Source organism: Trichosurus vulpecula, chromosome 9 (genome assembly GCF_011100635.1).
Source record: "Trichosurus vulpecula isolate mTriVul1 chromosome 9, mTriVul1.pri, whole genome shotgun sequence".
NCBI lineage: Eukaryota > Metazoa > Chordata > Mammalia > Diprotodontia > Phalangeridae > Trichosurus > Trichosurus vulpecula.
In genome coordinates, this window is record NC_050581.1 from 110,546,256 (window position 1) to 110,569,241 (window position 22,986).

The following is a 22,986-nucleotide window of genomic DNA, read 5'->3' on the forward strand; positions in this document are numbered from 1 at the left end:
TGATTTACCCAAGGTCACATAGACATTAAGGAGCAAAGTTAGGATTCGAACCCAGACCTTCAGACTTTAAATCCAGCAGACTTCTACCTGACCATGCCGCTTTATGGTATTTGGCTTGAAAAACCAACTGTACAAGGACAGAATGAGATAGAAACAATGGGCTGGATTTTTTCATCCAAAGCGATCTGCAGAACCAAGAGAACATTGCACACAGTAACAGCCACATTATGCAATGACTGACTTTGGTAGACTTATCCCTTCTCAGCAATGCAAGAATCTAAGACAACTCCCTCTAAAAGACTCACAATGGAAAATGCTGTCCACATCCAGAAAAAGAACTATGGAGTCTGAATGCAGATCAAAGCATATTATTTGCTCTCTCTTTTTTTGTTTCTTCTTTCTCATGGTTTCTCCCATTGGTTCTAATTCTTCTTTACAATGTGACTAATGTGAAAATAGGTTTAATATGAATGTATATGCAGAGCTTATATCAAATTACACACCATCTTGGGGTGGGGGGAGGGGAGAGATGGGGAGAAAATTTAGAACTCAAAATCTTACGGAAGTGCATGTTGAAAACCAAAAATAAATTTTTTGTAATCATCTGGGTATTTTGTTGTTTTTGTCCAGTTGTTTCAGTCATGTCTGACTTTTTGTGACCCCATTTGGGGTTTTCTTGGCAAAGATGCTGAAGTGGTTTGCCCTTTCCTTCCCCAAGTCATTTTACAGATGAGGAAATGAGGCAAACAGGGTTAAGTGACTTGTCCAGGGTCACACAGCTACAGTAAGTGTCTGAGGTCAAATCTGAACTCAGGACAATGAGTCTTCCTGACTCCAGGCCCAGTGCTCTATCCATTTCACCATCTGGCTGCCTCCAAATTACCAAGGGGATTTTAGCACACTGCAAATTCAATAGGAATCAACAGTGTGCTGTGGCAGCCCAAAGAAGAGCAAATGTGATCTTAGATTGCAATAATGAACGCCCGGCATTCAGCCCTGGGGAGGTCATAGGATTATAGATAAAATGATGGGAAGGCCCGTTAAGACCAGCTAGTCTGACCCCTTCATTTTGCAAATAAGGAAACTGAGCCCCAGGGTAATGAAGCGACTAGCCCAAAGTCACATGAGTAGTAAACAACAGAAGCAGGATTTGAACTCAGGCCTTCTGTTTCCAGATTCAGTGTTCTTTCCACTGGTAGTACCACACCACCTCCAAGGGGATAGTCCCACTACACTCTGCCCTAATCAGACCACAGCTAAAATATTGTGTTCAATTCTAAATGCCACATTTTAGGGAAGACGCTGATGAGCCAGGAGGGCAAATGGAAGGGTCACCAGGATGAGTGAAGGCCCTTGAGGTCACTCCATAGTAATGGGATTTTTTTTTAACTAGGGCTATTTCACCAAATTTGGACAGAGGAAGAGGAAGGACGAGAAAGAACACCTGAAAAGTGAAGGGATCAGGGAGGATGAGCAGTAGCTTTTCAGGTCCTTTCCAGCTCTGAATCTATAATTCTATGACATGATCACTCTATGGAAAACATCAGATTGAGGACTCTAGTTTCAGAGCTAGCAGGGACCTTAGGGGTCATCTTGCCTAACATGTTTATTTTACAAATGAGGAGACTGAGGCCTATGAGGTTAAGTGATCTGCACAAGGTCATGTAACAGGAGTGAACAGTAGAGTTGGGATTCAAATCCCAGATCCAGCCTTCTTTCCACTGTACCCCCTGCTTCTCCTTGGCCCCACCGGGGCAAAACTAGGACCAACAGGTAAAAGTCACAGAGAGGTAGATTTAGGCCTGATGTGAGGAAAAACTTACTAACACAGTAGAATGGGCTGCCTCAGAAAATAATCATAGCCAGCAGTTACTAAGCATCTACTGTATGCAAGGCATCATGCTAAGTGTTTTACAGTGATCTCATTTGAGATGTGGGAGGTAGGTGCTGTTACTGTCCGCATTTTAGAGATGAAGACACTGAGACAAGCAGAGGTTAAGAGACTTGCCCGGGGTCACCACAACTAGTAAGTGTGTGAGGCTGTACTGAACTCGGGTCTCTCTGACTCCAGACCCAGAGCTCTATCTACTACACCCGTCCCCCTCCTCCAGGGGTAGTCGAGTAAAAGCCGCATGAGTGGTCACTTGTCAGGTATGTTGCATTCCTCTAACTCTGGGATTACCGGCCCACCTTCACCAATCTGGGGACTTCCAGAGTAGACCCTCTCCCTTCCTGCCTCCCCCACGAATTCACTCACCTCCAGATTACTAAACTCCCTCCACCAATCCACTAATTCTTCCGGTAGGAACTTGAGTGAGCTTCAGGAGCTCACTCACAGCTAGGTTTAAACTCTAGAAGGATTAGGCTGAGGCCAGCCAGAGTTGTCTGAAATCTTGATCTCAGCTGCCTCATTGGTCTCCCCCTTCGCTTCCTGACTCAATGACTACAGGTGAATTACATTTTATATCCTTTTTATTCCTGTTTTACACATTTTGAAATTTCAATCACTAGTTTTAATTGGATTTTATGATTCATAAGTGCCTATCGCATATTTTAAAAAGGGGGGGAGAAAACCTTTGAACCTGCTGGACCAAACCACATTTGGACTTAGCTCCCAATACTTGCCCTTTGCTAATCCCTGCAGTGCATATCCCTTCCCTCTGTCTGCAGCAATCCACTAACCTCTAGATTTCTGACCCTCTCCTACTTCATACCAATATGCTAACCCCCACTGATCTCCCTTCTCCTGGAGGAGCAAGAAACAGCAACAGGGATTGGGGACAAGCTACCCTTCAGGGTCCCACGGGTCACTCAAGATACCTATGCAGGGCAGGGAGGCATGCACGGCACCTCCTAGGGATGGATGTGAACATCTGTCTCCCTGCACTGCCCACTGAGGATAGGAGGGCCTCCAGAGGTCTGCTGCCCTCCAGCAGGGACAAGGCCTGAAGAGCAAATCCCAACTCCACGAGGTCAGTGTTATCTTTTAATGATCACCAGGTGTCAGTCAGGTCCAGCACTACAGTTACATCACTAGGTCACAAGGTCAGAACCTCATCAAGACTTTATACCAATTTTTCTTCCCAATAGAGGCAGGCTTTTAGCACTGAAGAAGGGGTTATGAGGGTGGGCAGGAGGGGCACCTCCCCCCATTCTCCACCCCCAGGACTGCTGTCTCAAGCAGCCAGACCTGACTAGGGATCAGTCTGTGGGGATCCTGGAAGGGGATTCAGAGTCACAAAGGATGGAGACCCACAATGCAGCAGGGCTGATGGGGAAAGTCAGAGAAGGGGAATGGGACCATGTCCCTGCTCCCTTGACTTTAGCCCAGAAGAGCAGAATGACAGGATGCAATAGGAACCCCTATGTGAGCTGCATCCTTTGTTCTCCCTGTCTATCCCCCAAGGAAAAACTGAACCCTGACTCTGTGTCCACAGTCCAAGCAGGAACCGCTAAGAGGGCCAGCTCAGTCCCGCACAGAGAAGGCAAATCCTATAGGGCTAGTGAGCTCATGGAGAAGGATCTCCACATGTGGCTTGAGGCCACTGCCATAGTGCTTGAGGGGCCTGTAGCCAGAGCTCCAGGAGGCCCGGACCCTGTTACTCCCACTAAATTCTGCTTGGGAAATCAGTCACAAAAGAGTCTGTCTTCCAGCACCGGGGCCCTCATCCTGTATGAGGCCACCCTGGTGGAGGGAGGTGGGAGAGTCCACTTCCCAGGCTTTTGAGGCCATAGCAAGGCATGTATCCAGGCCACAGGGGTCAAGGGAGAGGGGCTGTCAGGACCAGCTCGGTGAGAGGAAGTCACAAGTCAGTGACTTTGTTCTCTACAGCAGCAGCAATCTGTTGGAGCCGGTAACCCAGCTGCATCTTCTGGGCAATGCCATCTTCCTCCAGGGCAGTGATGATCTGAAAGGCAGAGACTAAATCATGCAGGGCCCTGACAGGCAGCCACAGGGAAGAACAGCAGAGGCCCATCACTAAAAGCCTTCAGGCTTCAAAGAAGGCATCACTCAAGGTGGGGGGGGGAGGGGGGATGGAGAGGAGGCCTACACCGGAGGTCTCTATCACCAGAACCTGTAGGCCGAGGAGACATCACCCAGAGCCCTCGGGTAGGAACACAGACCCCAGAAAGATCTATCACTATCATTTCTATTTTTCTCCCACCAGGTCGTTGTGGGAAAACCCACTCTAATGCCATAGCTTCCCCACCACCTCCTGCCTGGGCACACTCTCCCCAATCCCGCCCATAGACAAGTGTCAAGGAGGAGGGAGTGCCATGAACAAATGCCCCACAGATAGGGTGGGGGTGAAGCTCGTTTCATTGTCAGGTGGTGTTTGGGACTCAGACAGAGACATCTAGGCAGGCAAGGAGACACTCCCAAATCTCTGTAGTGGGAGAAGGCATCTAAGGTTTAGGAAACATTCACAAAAAAACTAGGCTTCTCTGCAGAGGAATGACACAGGGGTGAGGGCCTGTAGGAAAAAAATTCCCAACGAAGGACTTCCCAGCCCACAAGATGACGGGCCTACCTAAGGTGTCCAATTCCCCCAGGGGAAATTCTATCCCAGTCCCATGGGTGGGAAGTGGGGGAGGCAGAGGATTACAGAGCAGGATCTGGGAATGAGGGAGCAAGCCTTCCAAGATGGACGTTTCCAGATAGTAACAAGATAGGGGTGGGATCAGAAGACCAGCCCAACCCCCACCATGCTTGCCATGTCTCTGGGAAACAACAGTCCCATTCCCCCCTCTGCTGGGAGAGGCACTAGGGTAATGGGAGAAGAGAACACTAATCAGTGGGTGCTTCTGTGCAGAAGACATAGGACGGGCTGCCCCTATCCCCACCACATACTGTACCAGAGATCCCACCCAAGTCACACAAGGTCCAGGGCACCAAGGACCCCAGCTCCCTGTCCCCTCCCAGCCCTACCCTCAGTGCTTTATTCGGGGTCCCACAGACAGAACCCCTGCCTTCCTGAGGATGACTTACTCACCTGGTCATAGTATTTGTTGATATACTTGTAGAGTTCATGAAGCGCCACCAGGGCACTGAGGTCCCCAGAGTAATTCTAAGAGGAAAAATCAGAACCTCAGGTTATACAAGGACAAAGCAAGAATGGGGAGCCCTTCTAGGGGGGAAGAGACTCATCGCACAGGCTTGCCTCCTGTTGGCCAGTGACCATAGCAGGTAAGCTAGGGCCATGGTGAGCCTCAAGTGGCCAGAAACTCCTAGGAGAACCCCCTCTTTGCGAAGAAAGCTAGATGGAGTAGCCAAGTTCAAGTTTTTTCTCAAGTACAAATGACTTTAATTTCACCCCTTGATGTTTCCAAAGATCCACCATAAGTACAGCACAGCTATGTTTGACCACAAGGGGAAGGGAATAAGCATTTATATGGTGCCTACTGTGTGCTAAGCACTTTTTACAAATATTATCTCATCGGATCCTTACAACAACCTTGGGAGGTAGATGCTATCATTATCCCTGTTTAACAGTTGAGAAAACTGAGGGAGAGTTTAAACAAAGACTTGCCCAGGGTCGCACAGCTAATAGGCATCTGAGGCCGGGTCTGAACTCAGGTACTGGCTGCCCCGGGAGAAGGCGGGGTGCACATGAAGGGGAGCTGTGGACCACTGGCCCATCGAATGAAACAGATACAGAGGGACTGGACTGAATGGAAGAAAGCGCTGGACTGGGAGTCAGAGGAATCGGGTTCTAGTCCCTGTTCTGTCACTGGCTAAGCGACTTCGGGTAAGTCACAGCCTTTCTAGGCCTCGTTTTTTTCTACCTGTGAATGAGCTGGGTTGGAACACCCAATGAGAAGCATTGCAAAAAAAAAAAAAAAAGCAATGAATTCATGAATCCAAAACATGTCCCTTACTAATTGGTGAACTTGGGCAAGCCACAATCTCAGTGAGCCTCAGTTTCCTCATTTGAAAAAGGGGGGAAATAATCAATCTGCCTTAAAGATGATGGATGTGAACAGTCTATAAATGGCCAAGGGCTATATACATACACCCAAGGTAAGGAAAGAGAAAGAGAGTTTAGCTCTGTGGTGCCTTTTGCCTCTCAAATTCAGTGGACAGCCCAGCAGAGCTCAAGCCAGAATGCTCTTCTACCATGAGTAGAAGGGAAAACTTTAGAGATTTCTTGTTTCATAGCTTTCTTCACATGTGTGATTTTTAGACCCATACTGACGAGAAGCAAAAATTTCTGCCAACTCAGAAAAGGGCTGCATGTTTGCTTCAGGAACAGGAGGAAATGGGAGACACCAGGAGGCCATATTCTGTTTTTCACTGGACCCTGAAGGAAAGAAACCCCAAACAGAAACAGCAAGTAGTAGAATGGAGCAGGTGAGCCAATTTCCAGAGTCCATAAAAAAGAAGGAAGTGTTCCTTGGAGATGCGCCTGGAGGTCCATGCCAGCAAAACGCTACAAGTCCTACCACCAGCGCAGGGATAAACAAAGCCCACCCCCCAAGAGTCAAACAACATTTTCCTTACCCTGGACAGCTCTGCTAGGGCTGAATTCATCTCCTGATCGCTGGCCGAGATGGTTTGCCTAATGTCTGCATAATACCTGCCCAGAGACACAGCCACAGAGGAGATTTAGTGAGCTGGCCACCCCTGGGGTCCCTCTCTGTTCCATTCTCCACCCTTACATGTCCAGATTCCGCCCTCTAGAATGTTTCTCTACGTCATCCCCAGCTTTCTTCCCCATCCCCACCCTCCCAACTGGTAGATTCACTCCAGCTCCTCTAAGCCCCAATGCTCATATTGGTACCTCTCTACCATCTGCTTGTAGCGTGGGATGTCTCGGGCATACAGCAACTTGTTGATGGGTGAGTCCTGGACATTAGGATGAAGGAAAATAAAAATGAGTTATTCTCCTTCTCTTCACTATCTAACTCCAAAGGAAGGGGTCATGTCCAGCACCCATTCTCTCCTTGCCCTTCTGCACTTTGACTTTTGTCCTGACCATTTTTCACTCAAATTGTTCTACCTTAAGCTACCAATGACCTCCTTCTAGACACATCCAACAGTCTCTTCTCAGCCTCCAATTCATCCCCACTGCATTTGGACATTTCAGGAAGATGGCTAGTTCAGAGCCCCGACCTGTGACCTTGGAATAGGAGTTTGGTAACCAAGAGTCTGCCCTCTGATGTTGTCCTCCCTTTGATAATTTCAGTTGGGAGAAAGAGGTGAGCACAGCCAGACAGGCGAACGTGATTAAAGCAATCCCAGTCAAACATGGTACCAACTTTGCCCTGTGTTTGATCATTTCCTAACACCTACATCATTGAATAAAACATACCATTGCAGCAGGAGCCAATGCACAGGCTATACAAACTAAACCCAACAACCAGTGCACATGGTCTGCTTCTGCCTCTCTCCCTGTACAAACTGGGACATTCACCTCATAATCTATCCACCCCCTTCAGGCTCTAGCAATCAGCCCTTGCTTAATAATTCACCCTTATCTCTTTCAAAGTTTCAAAGTAACTTTCCTTCAGTTCCTGACATGTTTGTCCCTTCATTCATTCATAAATTCATTCAACCAACATTCCTGAGTGCCTGTGACCAGGAAAGGCAGCCTAGTAAGAGGAGAAAAGCTCTGACTTGGAGTTGGCAGAGACCTGGGCTGGAATTCTTCCTCCCACACTGAAGAGTGTGACCATGGAGAGGCCACTTCATGTGAATCTCAGCTTTTCTACTTGCAAAATGGACCCAACAATTAACACCTGTAACATCGTCACAGGGCTAGTGTGAAGAGAGAATATGCTTTGCAAACCTCAAAGCACCATAAGAACATCAGTTACTATTTTATTTTATTTGGTTTCTCCCCAAGAGGCTCCTCCATCAGACTCCCACTCCAACTCCCCAACCCGGTTCTGAGGCTGCCATTCCATGAATGGGGCAAGCTTCCAGTCACAGTCCTCTCTGTTCCTTTCTAATATTCTTCTGGGCTAAGGAGTCATTTTACCCTTCCTCCTCAAACTCTTAAGATTTTAGTTTATTTAATTCAAAAACATTTATTGAGGTGGAGGAAAGCAAGGCTATTCCTTATGGAGATGACATCTGAGCTGAGCCTTGAAGCCAAAGAAGGATTTCAAGGGCAGGGAGTGGAAGGAAAGTCCATTCTAGGCATGGTATATGGAGTGGAGATAGAAGAAGGTAGAACGAGATCACATAACAGCCAAGGAGATCATTGATTTAAAAAAAAGTCCCCATATACACCAAAATACTTATAGCAGCACTTTGGGGGATAACAAAGAATTAGGGGGAAAAAGTATATGCCCATAGATTGGGGAATGGCTAAACAAACTGTGGCACAAGAATGTAAGAGAATAATATTACGTAAAGAATGACACATGTGATGAATACAGAGAAGCATGGAAAGGTCTGCATGAACTACTACAGAATGAAGGAAGCAGAGCCAAAAAAACAAACCAATAATATACACAATGACTAAGACAACATAAATGGAAAGACCATAAACAATCCAAAATAAATATTGCGAAATTATAAAGAACAAGCATGCCTTAAAATAGGAAATATAAGAAGAATGTCTTCTCCTGTTTGCAGAGGTGGGAGATCCACAAGCATTACACACTGTATATATTTTCAGACTTCTTTTGATGTGTTAGTCAGTTGGGTTGATTTTTGCTTTTTTTTTTCTTTAAAAAAAAAAAGTACTATTTGTTATATGAGATGACTCAAGGAGGAGGAAGAAGAGGAGGAACACCATGGGGAACTAGGTTGGTGGAAAATAACAAAAGATAAAAATGAAGACTTTTTTTAAAAAGATCAAATAACAGTTTTAACTTGATTTAACTTGAGTATAAAGTACATAAAGAGGAAGGAACTCAGGTAATAATATAAAGAAGAGATTAGAGAAAGAAGAGCCTGGTGGCAGAGATGAGTTAGGAGACTAATATAATAATCTATTCAATATGTAAAAAGGCCTAAATGAGGATGGTGACAATGGGAAAGGGAAGAAGGAGATGAATGAGATATATAAGGGAAGGAGAGCCAACAAGCCCACTTGGAAACTGATTCAACGGGATAGATGAAGGAAAAGTCAAAGATGACCCTCAGGTTTTGAGTGGGGACAACTGACAGAACTGTGGTGCCATCATCAAAAACAGAAGAGCTAGGAGAAGAGCCAGGTCTAGGAGGAAGAGGAATACAATTTAAGGCATGAAGATTCTGAAATCCCAGTAAGGCATCGAGAGAAGGAAGTTATTAGGCAAGCTGGAAATGTGAGACTAGCATTCCCAGTAAAGGGAAAAGACAAAAATATTAATTTGGGAGTCTATCACAGGTGATGATAGTAATAATAGCTAGCATTTATATAATACCTACTATGTGTCACAGCAGCTAGGTAGCACAGCGGATAGAGTGCCAGGCCTGGAGTCAGGAAGACTCATCTTCCTGAGTTCAAATCTGGCCTCAGACACTTACTAGCTGGGTGACAAGTCACTTAACCCTATTTGCCTCAGTTTCCTTATCTGTCACTTAACCCTATTTGCCTCAGTTTCCTTATCTGTAAAATGAGCTAGAGAAAGAAATGGCAAAACCATTCTAGTATCTTTGCCAAGAAAACCCCAAATGGGGTCGCAAAGAGTCAGACGACTACTGAAAACAACTGAACAACAACTGTGCCAGGAGCTTTGCAAATATTACCATATTTGATCCTTACAACAACCCTAGAACATAGATGCTGTTACCATTTCCATTTTACAGTTAAGGAAACTGAGGCAAACAGAGGACAAGTGACTCGCCCAAGACCACACAGTTCGTACATGTCTAAGGTCACATTTGAATTCAGTTCTTCCTGACTCCAGGAACAAAGCTCTATCCAATTTTCCACCTACCTGCCTCAAAGGCAATATTAAATTTATTCTAAAGCTCCAGTTTTCAGCATGACAAGAACAGTGAAAGGACAAAGGGGCATGAGATCCAAGAGTGAATAGTACATAATTGAAATGATTGATTAGAATAGGAACAATGGAATAGCAGAACAGAGATGATCCAAGGTACCTACAGGGCAAGATAAGGATGAAGAGCAGATTGGGGAAGAATTGTAGCTTGGGAGAGGTAGAAGGACAGGAGATTACGGTCAGAGAGAATTCCAAATAATGGTAATTCACATTTATCTAGAGCTTGAAGTTTCATAGATTGCTTTCCTCAGAACCACCTAGTGAGGTGGGAAGGGAATTCATTATCATCTCCATTTTATAGATGAGGAAACTGAGGCTCAGTTGCCCATGGTGAAGGTGACACAGCTAGCAATTGTCAGCATCAAGATCACACATGTCCTGACTAGGAGCACAATGCTATTTAATGCAACACGATGTCATTTTACCTCTAAGAATAGAGAGGAACACAGAGTGACCCCCTCCGTGATAACAGAATACAAGGAAGCTGAGGGCTCAGGAAACAAGGCCAAGATGTTAGAAAGGTCACCAAGGTGAATATTAAAAGTCATAGATGATGATCAGAAATAGAACATGGTAACTCTTTATAGCCTCCCACGTGTATTTATGAAACAACAACAACAAGAAGGATGTCTGGCCCTTTTCATCATACTTCCTCTCCCTGTTTGGCTTCCAGGATATTTTACTCTCCTGCCATTCTTCCTGAATTTCTGGGAGTTCTTTCTCCATTTCCTTTACTGTCTCCTCATCTTCCTCCAGCTCTTTTAACCCTGGGAATTCCCCATGGCTTATTCTTGGCCTTTAGCTCTTCTCTCTCATTGATTCATCCCTCAGGGAACAGCCACAGTCAGAGTTTGAACCCTGGGAATTCCCCAAGGCTTATTTCTCAGTCTTTACCTCTTCTCTCTCCTTAATTCCTCCCTCAGAGAGCTCAGCCACAGTCAGAGTTTAAAGTACCACACACAGACTGGTTCCCAAACCTATGACCTCATACATGCTAAGAATAGCTCATAAGATGAAAGGCTGAAATGGTCAGAAATTTACAGTTGGAAAACGTCTTTGACAATAACACTACTAAGCCTTTGTCCCAAAAGAAATCAAAGAAAGAGGGAAAGGCCCCATATGTACAAAAATGTTTACAGCAGCTGTTTTAGTGGTGGCATAAAACTGGAAACTGATGGCGTGGCCATCAACTGGGGAATGGATGAACACATTATAGTATATGGATGAGATGGAATATCCTTTTGCCATAAGAAATTGTAAAATGGACTGTTTCAAAGGAAACTAGAAAGATCTCTACGAACCGATGCAGAATGAAGTGAGCAGAACTAGGAGAATAATTTATAAAAAAAGACAATAGCATTATAAAGTAAAACAACTTTGAAAGTCTATTTCATTGCTCAGGGCAATGAAAAACCATGATTCCAGAGGAATGAAGATCAAGCATGCTACCAATCTCTTTACAAAGAGACGTTGGTCTCGAAATGAAGAATGAGATACATATTCTTGGACATGGCCAAACTGGAAATTTGTTTTTCTGGGTTATGAACATGAATTATAAGAGTTTTCTTTTTATTTCTCTGTTTTTCATTTGGGGTGGGAAGGAGTAGAAAGGGAGAGGGAGGAGAGAGAGAAACAGAGAGTCTGAGAGAGAAAGAGAGGGAAGAAGGGAGGAAAGGAGGGAACAAGGAAAGAGGGACGGAAGGAAGGAAAGAAGGAAGGAAGGAAGGAAGGGAGGAAGGAAGGAAGGAAGGAAGGGAGGAAGGAAGCAAGGAAGGAAGGAAGGAAGGAAGGAAGGAAGGAAGGAAGGAAGGAACTGACATCTTTGATTACTCTCTGTTTCAGTCTCCTAACTTTGAGCAACTCAGATTCCTTACTTATCTCTGCACAATCTACTCTTTCCCACGACAGTACTTTTGCTTACCTATTCCCATCTCCAAAAAGCCATAACCATCTCTTCCTCCAAGAAGTGACTCCAAGTTCACTTCCATTCAACGAGTCTTCCTCTCCTCTGCACTTTCACACAGAATTCTATGCCAGATGATCGAACATTCTATTTCACTGCCTTAGAATTGTCCTTTATTTGGTTCCTGTGTCCTCTGCAAAAGCCCTACTCCATAATTCATTGTGGCATTGAGATGAGCTTATATTATCGAGAGCATGCCCATAGAAGACATGCTCCAGCAAGCTTTACCCAAGCTGGGACCACTTCCAGTAGGAGACAGTGGCTGCTGCCTTTGCAAAGATCAATCTAGGTTAAGTACATAAAGACTCACCACCAGCAGATTGGCCACTAAGCGATGAATTTTTAGGCCATGGTGACCCATGAAATTTCAGATTCCCAGAGACAATGGCTGAATGGTAAGAAGGGAGAAGAGAGGGGACTAAGAATCAGGGGTGTTTTTTCAGACTATCAACAAACATTACAAAGTATTTGTCCACAGACACTGTCAGTACTCGAACTGTGAGATCCTTGTCCAAAGACCACTGAGTTGGATACACTGTCGTAGGAACCAAACCACATTCATATTGACATTCTCCCTAGAAACAAAACTAAGAAAAAGAACTTGCTGCCAATGAAAGGATGGCTCATGCTTTCTCCTTAAAGAAACAACTAAAGGAATTAGCGGAGTTAGTTTCATCAGGTGCCCAAATATCATTTCATGAAATCCTTGCTCATTTCACCTTGAAATGCTCATGATGAGCATCAGCAAAAAGGCCACCATGAAGATAATTATAGGCTGCGCACCAACATCGGTTGTGAAGGATAAACAAGCAGAGAGAAATTCCAGGAAGAACTTTACAAGATCCTCTGAATTAAATCAACAGATGCCCTGCTATTTGGTAACTTCAGTGTGAAGGCAGACACAAGGCAGGACAGAAGAAATATTGGAAAATATGCTTTGGGATTAAGAAATGAAAAAGGCCAAAAGCTTATGGATTACTTGGAAGCCTCAAGCCTACATATCATGAGTACTTTATTTAAGAAATGAGTCTAAGGGTCTGGTCATGACAAGCCCTGAACAATATCACAAAACTTTTGATTTACTATATAATGACAAGAGTTAACTTTTATATGGCACTTCAAAGTTTGCAAAGAACTTTACCTATGTTGTCTAATTTGTATCTTAATGCACAGGTAAACAACAGTTACCAAAATGGAAATCAGAGCTGAATCAGCTCACTGAACAAAGTCAGATAGATCATTAACAAGTTAGAACAAAGGTCAAAATCATCTCCAGATTAGAAGAAAGGATACAGATAAGAAAGAGAGCATGCACTTAAAACAGTTGAAACCTGACCTGTTGGTTCTCCAAAAATGGGAAATGGGTAAAAGACACTGACTCTGACTAGCCCAATTTCTTAGAAAGCTTTATTGAATGTAAAAAAAAAGTCACAATAATGAGGCAGCCAAAAGGCCCAGTGATTGTCTTAATCAAGCAAATACTTGATCTCAGTGCCAAAGCAGATAGATGACACCAAGAACAATTCTAGTGTTGAGGAAGCAAGCCCAATTGTAACACACCATAGAAACGGATGACAGAAGATCACAAGCAACATTGGCCACACAAAACAGTGGAAAGCAATGAAAGGAATATGAAATTAGTATGAGAATTAACTAAACCAGATCATCCTGTGATCGTTTACAGATGAAACTAGAAGGGCAATAAATAGTCATGTAATGGAACAGATTTGTTCACAATTCTTTGGAATCTATTGTCATCATTGATAAATGGAACCACCACCTCAGTGTCTGATGTGCTATAATGAAGAAGTAAAAAATATCCCTGAAAAAGGAGGAGCAGACGGACTTTGTTATAACCTAGAAAGACTTACATGAACTGTTGCTGAGTGAGGGGAGCAGAACCAGGAGACCATTATATACAATTACAAACACACGGTCTCTGTAAGGACTAACTTTGATAAACTTGGCTCCTCTCTTCAATGCAAGGTTCAAAGACAGTTCCAAAAGACTCATGATGGAAAAAGCTATGCACACCCAGAGAAAGAATTACAGAGCCTAAATGTAGATTGAGGCAAACTTTTTGCTCTCTTTTTTTCCCCTTCTCTTTTGGTTTCATTTCTTCTTTCTCAAGATTCATTCTATTGGTTATAATTCTTCTTTACAACTGGACTATTATGTAAATAAGTTCAATGCGAAGGTACATGTGGAACCCATGTCAGATTACATGCCGTCTTGGGGAGGTGGGAGGAGAAGAAGGGAGAGAAAATTTGGAACTCAAAAACTTGTGCAACTGAGTGTTGAAAACTAAAAATAAAAAATAAATTTTAAAAAAATATCACTTAAAAATATGAGTTCAGGAAGAGCAGCTGTCCTAAACAAATACATATGAAAAACTTCTTGCTGAATTTGTCACAATATTAGTCACTTAGACATCAATTTTCAAGCTTTCTCAAAGCAGGAAAAAATTCAAAAGAATGAGAAAAATGACAGACAGTAGTATCACACCAAAAGAAACGGAACCAGGAAAACATCAGCAACTAATGATCACATATGTACTGTCACATCTTGATGAAAATTGTGTATGCTCATATTGTGGTTATCCAGGATGTAAATGTGAGAAGGAAACAGGTTTCCACAGATGATTTTCTACTTCAGACTCTATCTTCAAATATGGTAATATGTATTGGGAATATGTTTGTCTGGATTATGACCTGCCATTCAGTGGACAGCCCAATGAGTTCTTCTATCTATATCTCCACCCATGTCACATACTTTATTCCTTCCCATAGTACATTTTTTTGAAGGGGGGAGGGGGCGTGCCAGTTGGAGCCTGTGATTTTATCAGTATAGAGAACTCCCAGTGTGAAAATTCCCTATAGCTATTCAAATGAGGAACCCTTTGGTAACACAGCCTAAGAAAGTTCCTTGGGACAACAGGAGATTAAGTGATTTGCCCAGGGTCGAACAGATAATACATATCAGAGGCAGGATTTGAACCCAGTCTTCCTGATTCTAAGACCTTTATCTATATGCCATGCTACCTCCTCCCTATATCTTATTACCAACCCCAAATCCATGCTACTTCCCCATGCTTTATGACACCTCGTCTTCCAATGCCATACCTCCTTCTACCACACATCTACTCCACCCCAAGATTCTCTCCCTCTCCCTCTACTCCGAAACTACAACGGCCCGACTTCTACCTATCTCACAGCTCTGATCCCCATACTTTAGGCCACCCTCGGCCCTTGGCTCACCCGACCCAACTTGTGGTCCGCAAGAGTGCAGGCATCCATGAAGGTTTGGGCGATGACTAGGAGCACAGCATCCATGTTGTCTGATGTCTGGACATCAAAAACAAACTGAGGGTTCTTGATGATGTTGATCCAGAACCTCAGGGGCAGACTGTGGACAGGGCAGGCCATGGCAGGGCATGAGAATGTAAGTTCTGGGTAGCTGGGGGCCCCCCAGGGCCTCCATGTCCTCTCCCTCCCAAAGCCCAAAGCCTCTAGCCAGAACTTCTTCTCACTGTAAGTGATGGTGTGGAGTAGTGCTTGTCCACTACTTAGCCCACCATAACCTCAGGGACAGACTTGTAGACAGGGCAGGCCAGAGGATGGTCCTGGCTACTACCCCCTTAGTCCAACTGGCACCCTGACCTGTTGGTCTTCCAGATGTGGATGGTGTCCTGGTCTGAGATACCATGCTGCTGTGCCTGATCATCCAACAAGTCAAAGAAATACTTGATGGCCAGGGGCACTGGGCGGCTGGTACTAAGGATCACCTGGAATAAGTCATCCACAAATGTCTGCAGGGTGCCCTGTGAAGGGATCATGAGAGAAGAAAAGAACAAAGTCTGAAGTGACACTGAGACCTCAACAAATATCCGTTGTGCAGCCAAAGGCAGCAACTTTACCCAGTCTGTGCCCAATCCACTTTCTGGGACAGCTCTAATTAGTAGGAAGTTTTCCCTTGCATCAAACAAAAATCTTTGCTTTGCTTTGCTTCTTAACAGCTTTGATCCAGCACTCCCAGTTCTGGCCAAGCAAAACAAATCTAATCCTTTTAAATGACAGCCCTTTATCTCCTTGAAGAAAGTTATTGTGTAACCCAAGTCCTCCCTTCTCCAGGCTAAACTCCCTAGTGCTTTCAACTGATCCTCTAAGGCATAATCTCCCATCCTCTCACCATTCTGTTTCACTTCCTCTGGACTCACTTCAGTTTGTCAATGTCCTCCCTTAAAATGTGGTACCCAGAACCAAACACAATACTCTGGATGTGGTCTGATCAGGGCAAAGAACAATGCAGGAGTGTGCTGGTAAATGTTTAACAACCAGGTCGGGGCGGAGACAAGGAATGTATGCTTGGCACACTTTTAAGTTTAATCTGCATTATTAATAGTTTCTTCATCATTATCTTAAGCCTAGACCACCAACAAAACAACAAATCAAGCCCAGATTTGTAGCATTTACTGATTACTAAGTTGTAAAATTTAAATGCTCACACTGAAAATTTAACAATCAGCTTTCATGAGCCAGTAGAAGGCAGCTCCAGCCCAACACTGAAAAAATGGGACTATCAGGTCCCTAGTCTGGGACACACTTCAATAATCTGTGATTTCACCAGTGTAGGGTCCCTCCACTGATTCAGATCATGACCTTCCCCACCCCCACCCCAGATGGTCTTTGAAAACTGCAAGAAACAAAAATTTCATCCCTTGTAAGGCTCATTAGCTAGACTGACTTTCAAACAATAGACATACCCTCTGTCACAGAGATCACAATTCAAAGGTTTTCTACCTTGATTGGCTCTCCCAAAGCTTAGACTTGACTGGCACAGCCTTCAGGAACCCAGGGTTCCCTTCAGTCCATAACAAGGCACCAGTAGGAGCTTATTAAGCACTGTGTCAAGGTTACCCTTGTCCTATATGACCTCTGAGTGCATCTATTCCCAACCAAACCCTAGACTTGCCCATGCCATCTGTCCCTGAATGACACTCCCATGTAATTGCTACCTTCATGGACAACAGGCGGGTCAAGTAGATCTCAGGGATGGCTTTGGCTCTTTCCCGATCTCCACCCCGAAGGCTTCCCCTCCTTTGCCTGGGTGGTTCTGGCTCCTCGCTCGGTTTCACTAGGTGCCAGGGACGGATGCCTCCCTCATCCATGTCTTCCAACATTGGGGTTTCTGCATTAGGGACCGCATATCTGGATCAGCCTATGTCCCCACAAAGGATCCTTCCAACCTCCATGGTGAAGTGACCTCCATGGGCAGGGGCTGAAGGGAGGTGCCACCTATGATTGTGCTTGGAGATCTCCTTGGGATAAGGAAGAATTTAGGGGAGATGCCCATGCTATCTAGTGAAAGGGGAAGAGAGATACTTACTCTCTCCAGGGACATAATCCTGGTTTTCTCGGGGAATGTGCTTGCTGAAGCGGGGGACCAGGGCTACAGTTGCTCCATCAGGTACCTGTTGACAGGCTTGGTGATTCCCCCACCCGCCAATAACCCCAGCACCCTTCCCCACCAGCCCTCACCCTCGTTCTCTATCTCCCATCCCCTCCCACCTTATAATGCTGCAAGGTGTTCAGCCTCCTCCATGCACCTTGGATCACAGAGGTGACATCCTCATCAGACAGGATGAGGTGACCAGCCACCCCTGACCGCCATTCTACAAGGGAAGTGGAAAGGACAGGCTTCAATCACCCCTGTCACCAGACAGAGCTCCTAGGCGGCTGTCTAGGGAGGGCTCAGGTCAGCTTGAGCCTCAAACTCATTATCTATGGATGAGGGCAACTTTGGAGGAGACCCTGGTCCCTGCGATAGGAGAGCAATGCAATCCAATTCGTGCCTCCCTCTCCCTGTATCCACCCCTCCAGCCACCTCACCAACATCCAGGGCACCGGGCTCTGGCCGCTGGGCGAGTGGCACCCCCTTGTACAGCTGGTCCAAAATCTTCTCCTTGGCCTGGGAAATGGTGTCGCAGTCTAGGACCTTCACGGGGACGCCTGGAGCCTCTGCCAACCCGACCCCTGGCACTGTTACTGCATTTAATGTCTGTGCAGGACATAAAGAGGGGTAATCATGAGCAGTCCCTTCACAAAGGCTCCAGGGGGCCAGCAGGGGGCAGTGAAGAGGAAACAGGGGTCAGTCTGTGAAGGGATCAATATGACCGGCTAACTTCACGGCTAGCAGGGGTTCCACCAGGACCACTGGCTCTCTTCAGCAAGAGAGGGGCCTGCCTGTCACCACCACCCCCAGTTCCTAGGAACTGACCATTTCCCTTATCTAGCCTGTGCACAATTCCCTTGGCTCTTAAGTTTCACTAAAAAATGGGTGGGGGATTTCCATAATGAATCTTGTCAGGAAAGAAACTACAGGAAAAGAAAAGAAACATCTGAACATCCAGAAAAGTATGGGATTTCAGAGCGTGGTGCTACATTTGGACCAGAAGGCCTGGGTCCGCACTCTGGCTTTGATGTTCACTCTCTGTATGACTTTGGAGCAGATATCTAAGATCCCCTTCCAACTCAAAATCTATGTTCCTAGGACCCCAACATGAGCATCTAGCCAGAGTTTAGTTTGTTATATAGCTCATAGGATGGCCAGAAGCACCCTTTCCCTCCTGTCTAAGCTAGGTACTAGAGAATGGAAATTAAGCAAAGATACAGACTTCTCACTGGACAGGCAGTGGCTAGTGCTGCTGCCCAGGTTGATAGATCCCCAGTTCCTCCCACATGATTCCAGGCTCCTCCCCTGGCTGGCTGTCCCCTCTGCCTGACTTAGGTGGAACATTTGATTTGCTGCTGCTCTGACCCTCACAGGTCTTCAGTTTCCCCAACTATAAAAAGTGCTTAACAAATCCTCCCTCCCTTATTTCCTTTCATTCTTCCTTTCCCTTCCTTTTTCCTAACTTCCTTCCTTCCTTTCTTCCTTCCCTTCCTCCCTCCCTTCTATTCCTTTCTTGCTTTTCCTAAATACTCCTTTCTTTTCTTTCTTCCTTCCTTCCTTTTTCTCTCCTTTCCTTCTTTCCTTCATTTTCTTCTTACCTTCCTCCCTTTCCTTCCTTTTTCCTAACTTCCTTCCTTCCTTTCTTCCTTCCCTTCCTCCCTCCCTTCTATTCCTTTCTTCCTTTTCCTAAATATCTCCCTTCCTTTCTTTTCGTCCTTCCTTCCTTCCTACCTTCGCTTTCTTCTTACCTTCCTCCCTTCCTTTTCTGGCTCCTCAGTGAGGAAGAATCTTCCTTTTCTTGTTCCATAGATTCCTCCCCAAGGCTTCAGATCACTTTTCTGTGACATCACAAGCCCCTGACCTTCAACTCCCTAGAGGTTCCTGTGACTCTAGTCCAGGGAATCCTTCCCTCTCCGCAGAAAGATGGCTGCAGTCTCTTTGCCTGAAATTTGTGCACCAGCTCTCTCAGTATAGCTTGACATCAGAAGCTGGCTCCAGTTTCTAAACCATGTGGCCTCAAAGGTAGAACCATTTTTACCAGGATCCTGTCTATGGCATGTCAGCTCCCTCCATTGGCCAGAAACAGACCTCTTATCTCATGTTAAGTCTTACTCCCCTTTACTCCGCCCCCCTTTTGGCCCACCCACCAAATTTCTTGCCTGAAGAACAGCTAGGTAGCACAAGTGAATAGTGCACTAGGCCTTGAGTCAGAGAGACCTGAGTTCAAATTCTGCCTCAGAGACACTTACTGGCTTTGTGACACTGGATAAGTCACTTAACCTCTGTCTACCTCAGTTTCCTTAACTGTAAAGTGGGGATAATAACAGCACCTACTTCTCAGGGTTACTGTGAGGATCAAATGAGATATTATAAAGCACTTAGCATGGTGCCTGGTACGTAGTAAGTGTTAGAGAAATTATTATTTCCTTCTTTTTCCCTTTCCCCTTTTCCTCTCTAGTCTCAGCTCATAGGCAAAGCAGGGATGACTAACGTTCTGAGCCCACTGGCTAATAAGGTCTTTCTTAGGCCAAAGCACCAGCTCTGCCCATTTCCCCAGTTTCCTTCTGATGACTCACTTGAGTGCCCCTCACAAGAGAAAGGAGCCTTCTAGAATCCTATGATTGTAGCTTCACAAAATCCTAATTATCTTACAAAAGCAGAAACGATGACAAACATTTCTGCCAATGGGTGAGGCAGGTCATTCCCTCACCAGAGGACGGTATTCCAAGTCCTCTCGAAGCAGACGGTTATCATTCAACGTGTACTTGGCCTTGCCGGTCACACTGTCCACAGGCCCCTTGTCCACTTGGTGCTTGATCCCTCGGAAGAGCATGTACAGGGGTTCACCCACTGAGTCCTATCAGATGAGATCAGAATGTTACAGAGGCTAATTGGAGTGGCATGTGAAGACACAGAGGGTACTTCACTGCAATGGCAGCGTGTCCACAGAGAAGGACCAGCTTTCTTTCACAGGGACTAATTGAGCACCCTGGCTGGAGACACAGAAAAATCCAGCTCCAAAGTCTGCTTTAAGGTGTATTGTCCCTTTTTTTCTGTGTTTTTCATCATTAAACTGTTCTATGTGAAATGGGCCTACAGAATCATAAAATCATAGGCTTAGAGCTAAAAAGGATCTTAGAGACCATCTAACCCAAACTGCTTCACTTTTTTTAAAAGATGGAAACTGAGGTCTAAAGATGTCATAAAGGTCATAACAATGGCAGGATTGGAACCCTGGTTCTCTCTCTCCAAATCCAGCGCTTTTCCCATCATGGAGTTTCTCATCCAATCAACTACAACCCTCTTCTGACCAGGAGAGAAGGAAGAAGGGGACCAGAGAACCTGGAATGCTGTTCACCAACAAGGAGATATGGGGGAGCATGTGTCTATAATCACAAAGATGAAGATGACCTTCACAATTCATTCCTTCTTAATACCTTCTGGGCAACATACCACGCTCATTTTAAAAACCAAACCCAACTATGTGCATCATTTTGTCTAATTTTCTAACTCAACCCTCAGGGAATGGGGCGGGGGAGAGACCGTTTATACATCACCTCGGTAACAGCTGCTCAGTAATCAGAAGGTTAATCATAGACCCTCAGATCACAGGGTTAGTTTGAAGACACTGTGCCTTACACATAAGACACGCTTAATCAATGTATATTGAATTTAACTGAATGGCCCAGGCTAAGAAACAAAGGCTCCTCACCCGCACGAAGGTATAGAGGCAAATGGACATCCAATTGGTGAGCAGCTTTTCCACCACAGTCTCAGTCCTGGGTGAAAGCAAAAAGGAAAGAGGCTTAAAGTTACTAGGATGCAGCCTTTGAAATAGGGAAGGGAACACCTGCCTAGGATGGGTGTTTTGGGAGGATGAGGTTGTGTAACATGGTCAACACAATCAATACCAAAGGCCTCACCTGTGTAGACCCAAGCAATACACACAAGTCTTCGTGAGATTTATAGCAAATTCCTATTAAATCAGCTTGTTCCAAAACTTGTTCCGAAAACTCAAAAGTTAAGAGTTGAAATAGAAAAATAAAGTCTACATACATCGGTGAAAATATCAGAGTTCATCACCTTGATTTCCGGTAAGAGGAGGCTGAAAGCTACTGGACATCATACATGACAGTCCCCCCAATTCACACAAGCCCCCATCCCCCAATACACACACACCAGCTCAGCAGCCCCTTCCAGACCCTCTTGCACATTCGAGGTTATTGTGGTTGTTTTATGACACAGTATCATTTAGAAGCTGCATTTAGTAATTGGGATTCAATGGACTCCAAGAATTACTGCCCGTTCTTGCCCTGCCCTGACCCCCACTCCTTCCTACCTTCTGCAAGACCTTGATCCATCCGTCCACCCTCTCTCTAGAATCTCTAATTTTTCCCTGCCCTCCAGCACCTTCCAATCTACTTACAAAAATGCCTATGGGTCCTGTATCCTAAAAGAAAAAGGCTTCCTTTTATTCTTCTACCCTATTCAACCCCTCTCTCATTTTTCTCCCACAGAGAACTTGGACAAGTCATTTCAACCGTAAGGGCCTTGATTCCTCCAGATGGAAATGAGGGGGTGAGACAAGATGACCTCTAAGGCCTCTCCTGGCTTCAGAGCTTGATCCTATGACCTTGCAAACATTTCCTCCCTGTCCCCATGACCTTATCCCTCCTTAACCCCTTGCAATGAGGATTCTTCTGCCCCATCACTTTACTAAAACTGCTCTCTCCAAGGTCACCAAAGACCTCCTAATGGCCAAACTCAATTTCCCTCAGTTTTCCCATATACACAGCACTACTCCTTATGGCAGGAAGCTGAGGAGCCCCAGCTGTTACTATTATCTGAATCAGTTCCCAACAGGAATCCTGCCAACCCTCAGAGTTTTTAAGCTAAAAAATGCTAGTGTTGAGAAGCCTCTTTAAAAGTCCAGAGCATGTAGGTATAGATGGGATCACCAGATACCCACTGCCTCTTTTTATCTTTTGTTCCTCCATCTCTATCCCTATAGCAACATGTGTGCCCCTTTTTGTTCTGCCCTTCAATCCCCTCTTATAGTGAATAGCATGATCCTGCATACAAACCTCACTGAGTCACGTCCAACTTCTGGAGGCCACTTGTCTTTGTCATCAGTATTAACTCCTGAACCCCACTCATCACTCTTCCCAATCCCCAGCTCCTGCCTCATCTCTGACCCCAACCTCCACCCCCATTTCCCTTCCCAGCACAGACCCTTTACTGTCCCAGGTCCCCATCAGAAACACTGACCTCCGCAGCATCAGCTTGGGGTTCTTGGCCACATATTGGGCCACCAAGTCACTGAGTAACGTCCGGAGAATGTCAGTGAAATACTCCAGCTTCCCATGCAATGCCACAGTGAGTAGGGATGCCACATAAGCACGGTCTCGAGGTGAGAAAGTGCGCTGGCTCTCCAGTGTGTGGATGAACTGGGGATCAAGGAAAGGAATCATCGAATCACACAAGTCCCAAGTTGGAAGGGACCTGAGAGGTCTGGTCCAACTCATACTTGAGCAGGAATTCTATAATATTCTCTAGTAGCTATGACCTCTGCTGGAAAACCATCACTGACAAGAAACTATCACTTTCTGGAGCAGCTCATTCTATTTGTG

General features: G+C 45.2%; 1 protein-coding gene across 2 annotated transcripts in view; it reads right to left on the bottom strand.

Annotated features, from left to right (window-relative positions):
- Window positions 1-2,973: 2,973 nt before the first annotated feature.
- PLXNB1 (plexin B1) overlaps window positions 2,974-22,986 on the bottom strand; it is a 72,039-nt gene continuing 52,026 nt past the window's right edge. For both annotated transcript variants that reach the window (XM_036737872.1, XM_036737871.1), the window contains exons 26-38: window positions 22,625-22,803; window positions 21,069-21,135; window positions 20,067-20,213; window positions 17,794-17,962; window positions 17,473-17,576; window positions 17,291-17,375; window positions 16,920-17,092; window positions 15,565-15,725; window positions 15,163-15,310; window positions 6,783-6,847; window positions 6,503-6,578; window positions 4,995-5,069; window positions 2,974-3,908 (exon numbers count right to left, since the gene is read on the bottom strand). In XM_036737872.1, coding sequence (XP_036593767.1) covers window positions 3,804-3,908; window positions 4,995-5,069; window positions 6,503-6,578; window positions 6,783-6,847; window positions 15,163-15,310; window positions 15,565-15,725; window positions 16,920-17,092; window positions 17,291-17,375; window positions 17,473-17,576; window positions 17,794-17,962; window positions 20,067-20,213; window positions 21,069-21,135; window positions 22,625-22,803 — 1,554 coding nt within the window. In that variant the 3' untranslated portion in view covers window positions 2,974-3,803. The remainder of the gene's footprint in view (window positions 3,909-4,994; window positions 5,070-6,502; window positions 6,579-6,782; window positions 6,848-15,162; window positions 15,311-15,564; window positions 15,726-16,919; window positions 17,093-17,290; window positions 17,376-17,472; window positions 17,577-17,793; window positions 17,963-20,066; window positions 20,214-21,068; window positions 21,136-22,624; window positions 22,804-22,986) is intronic.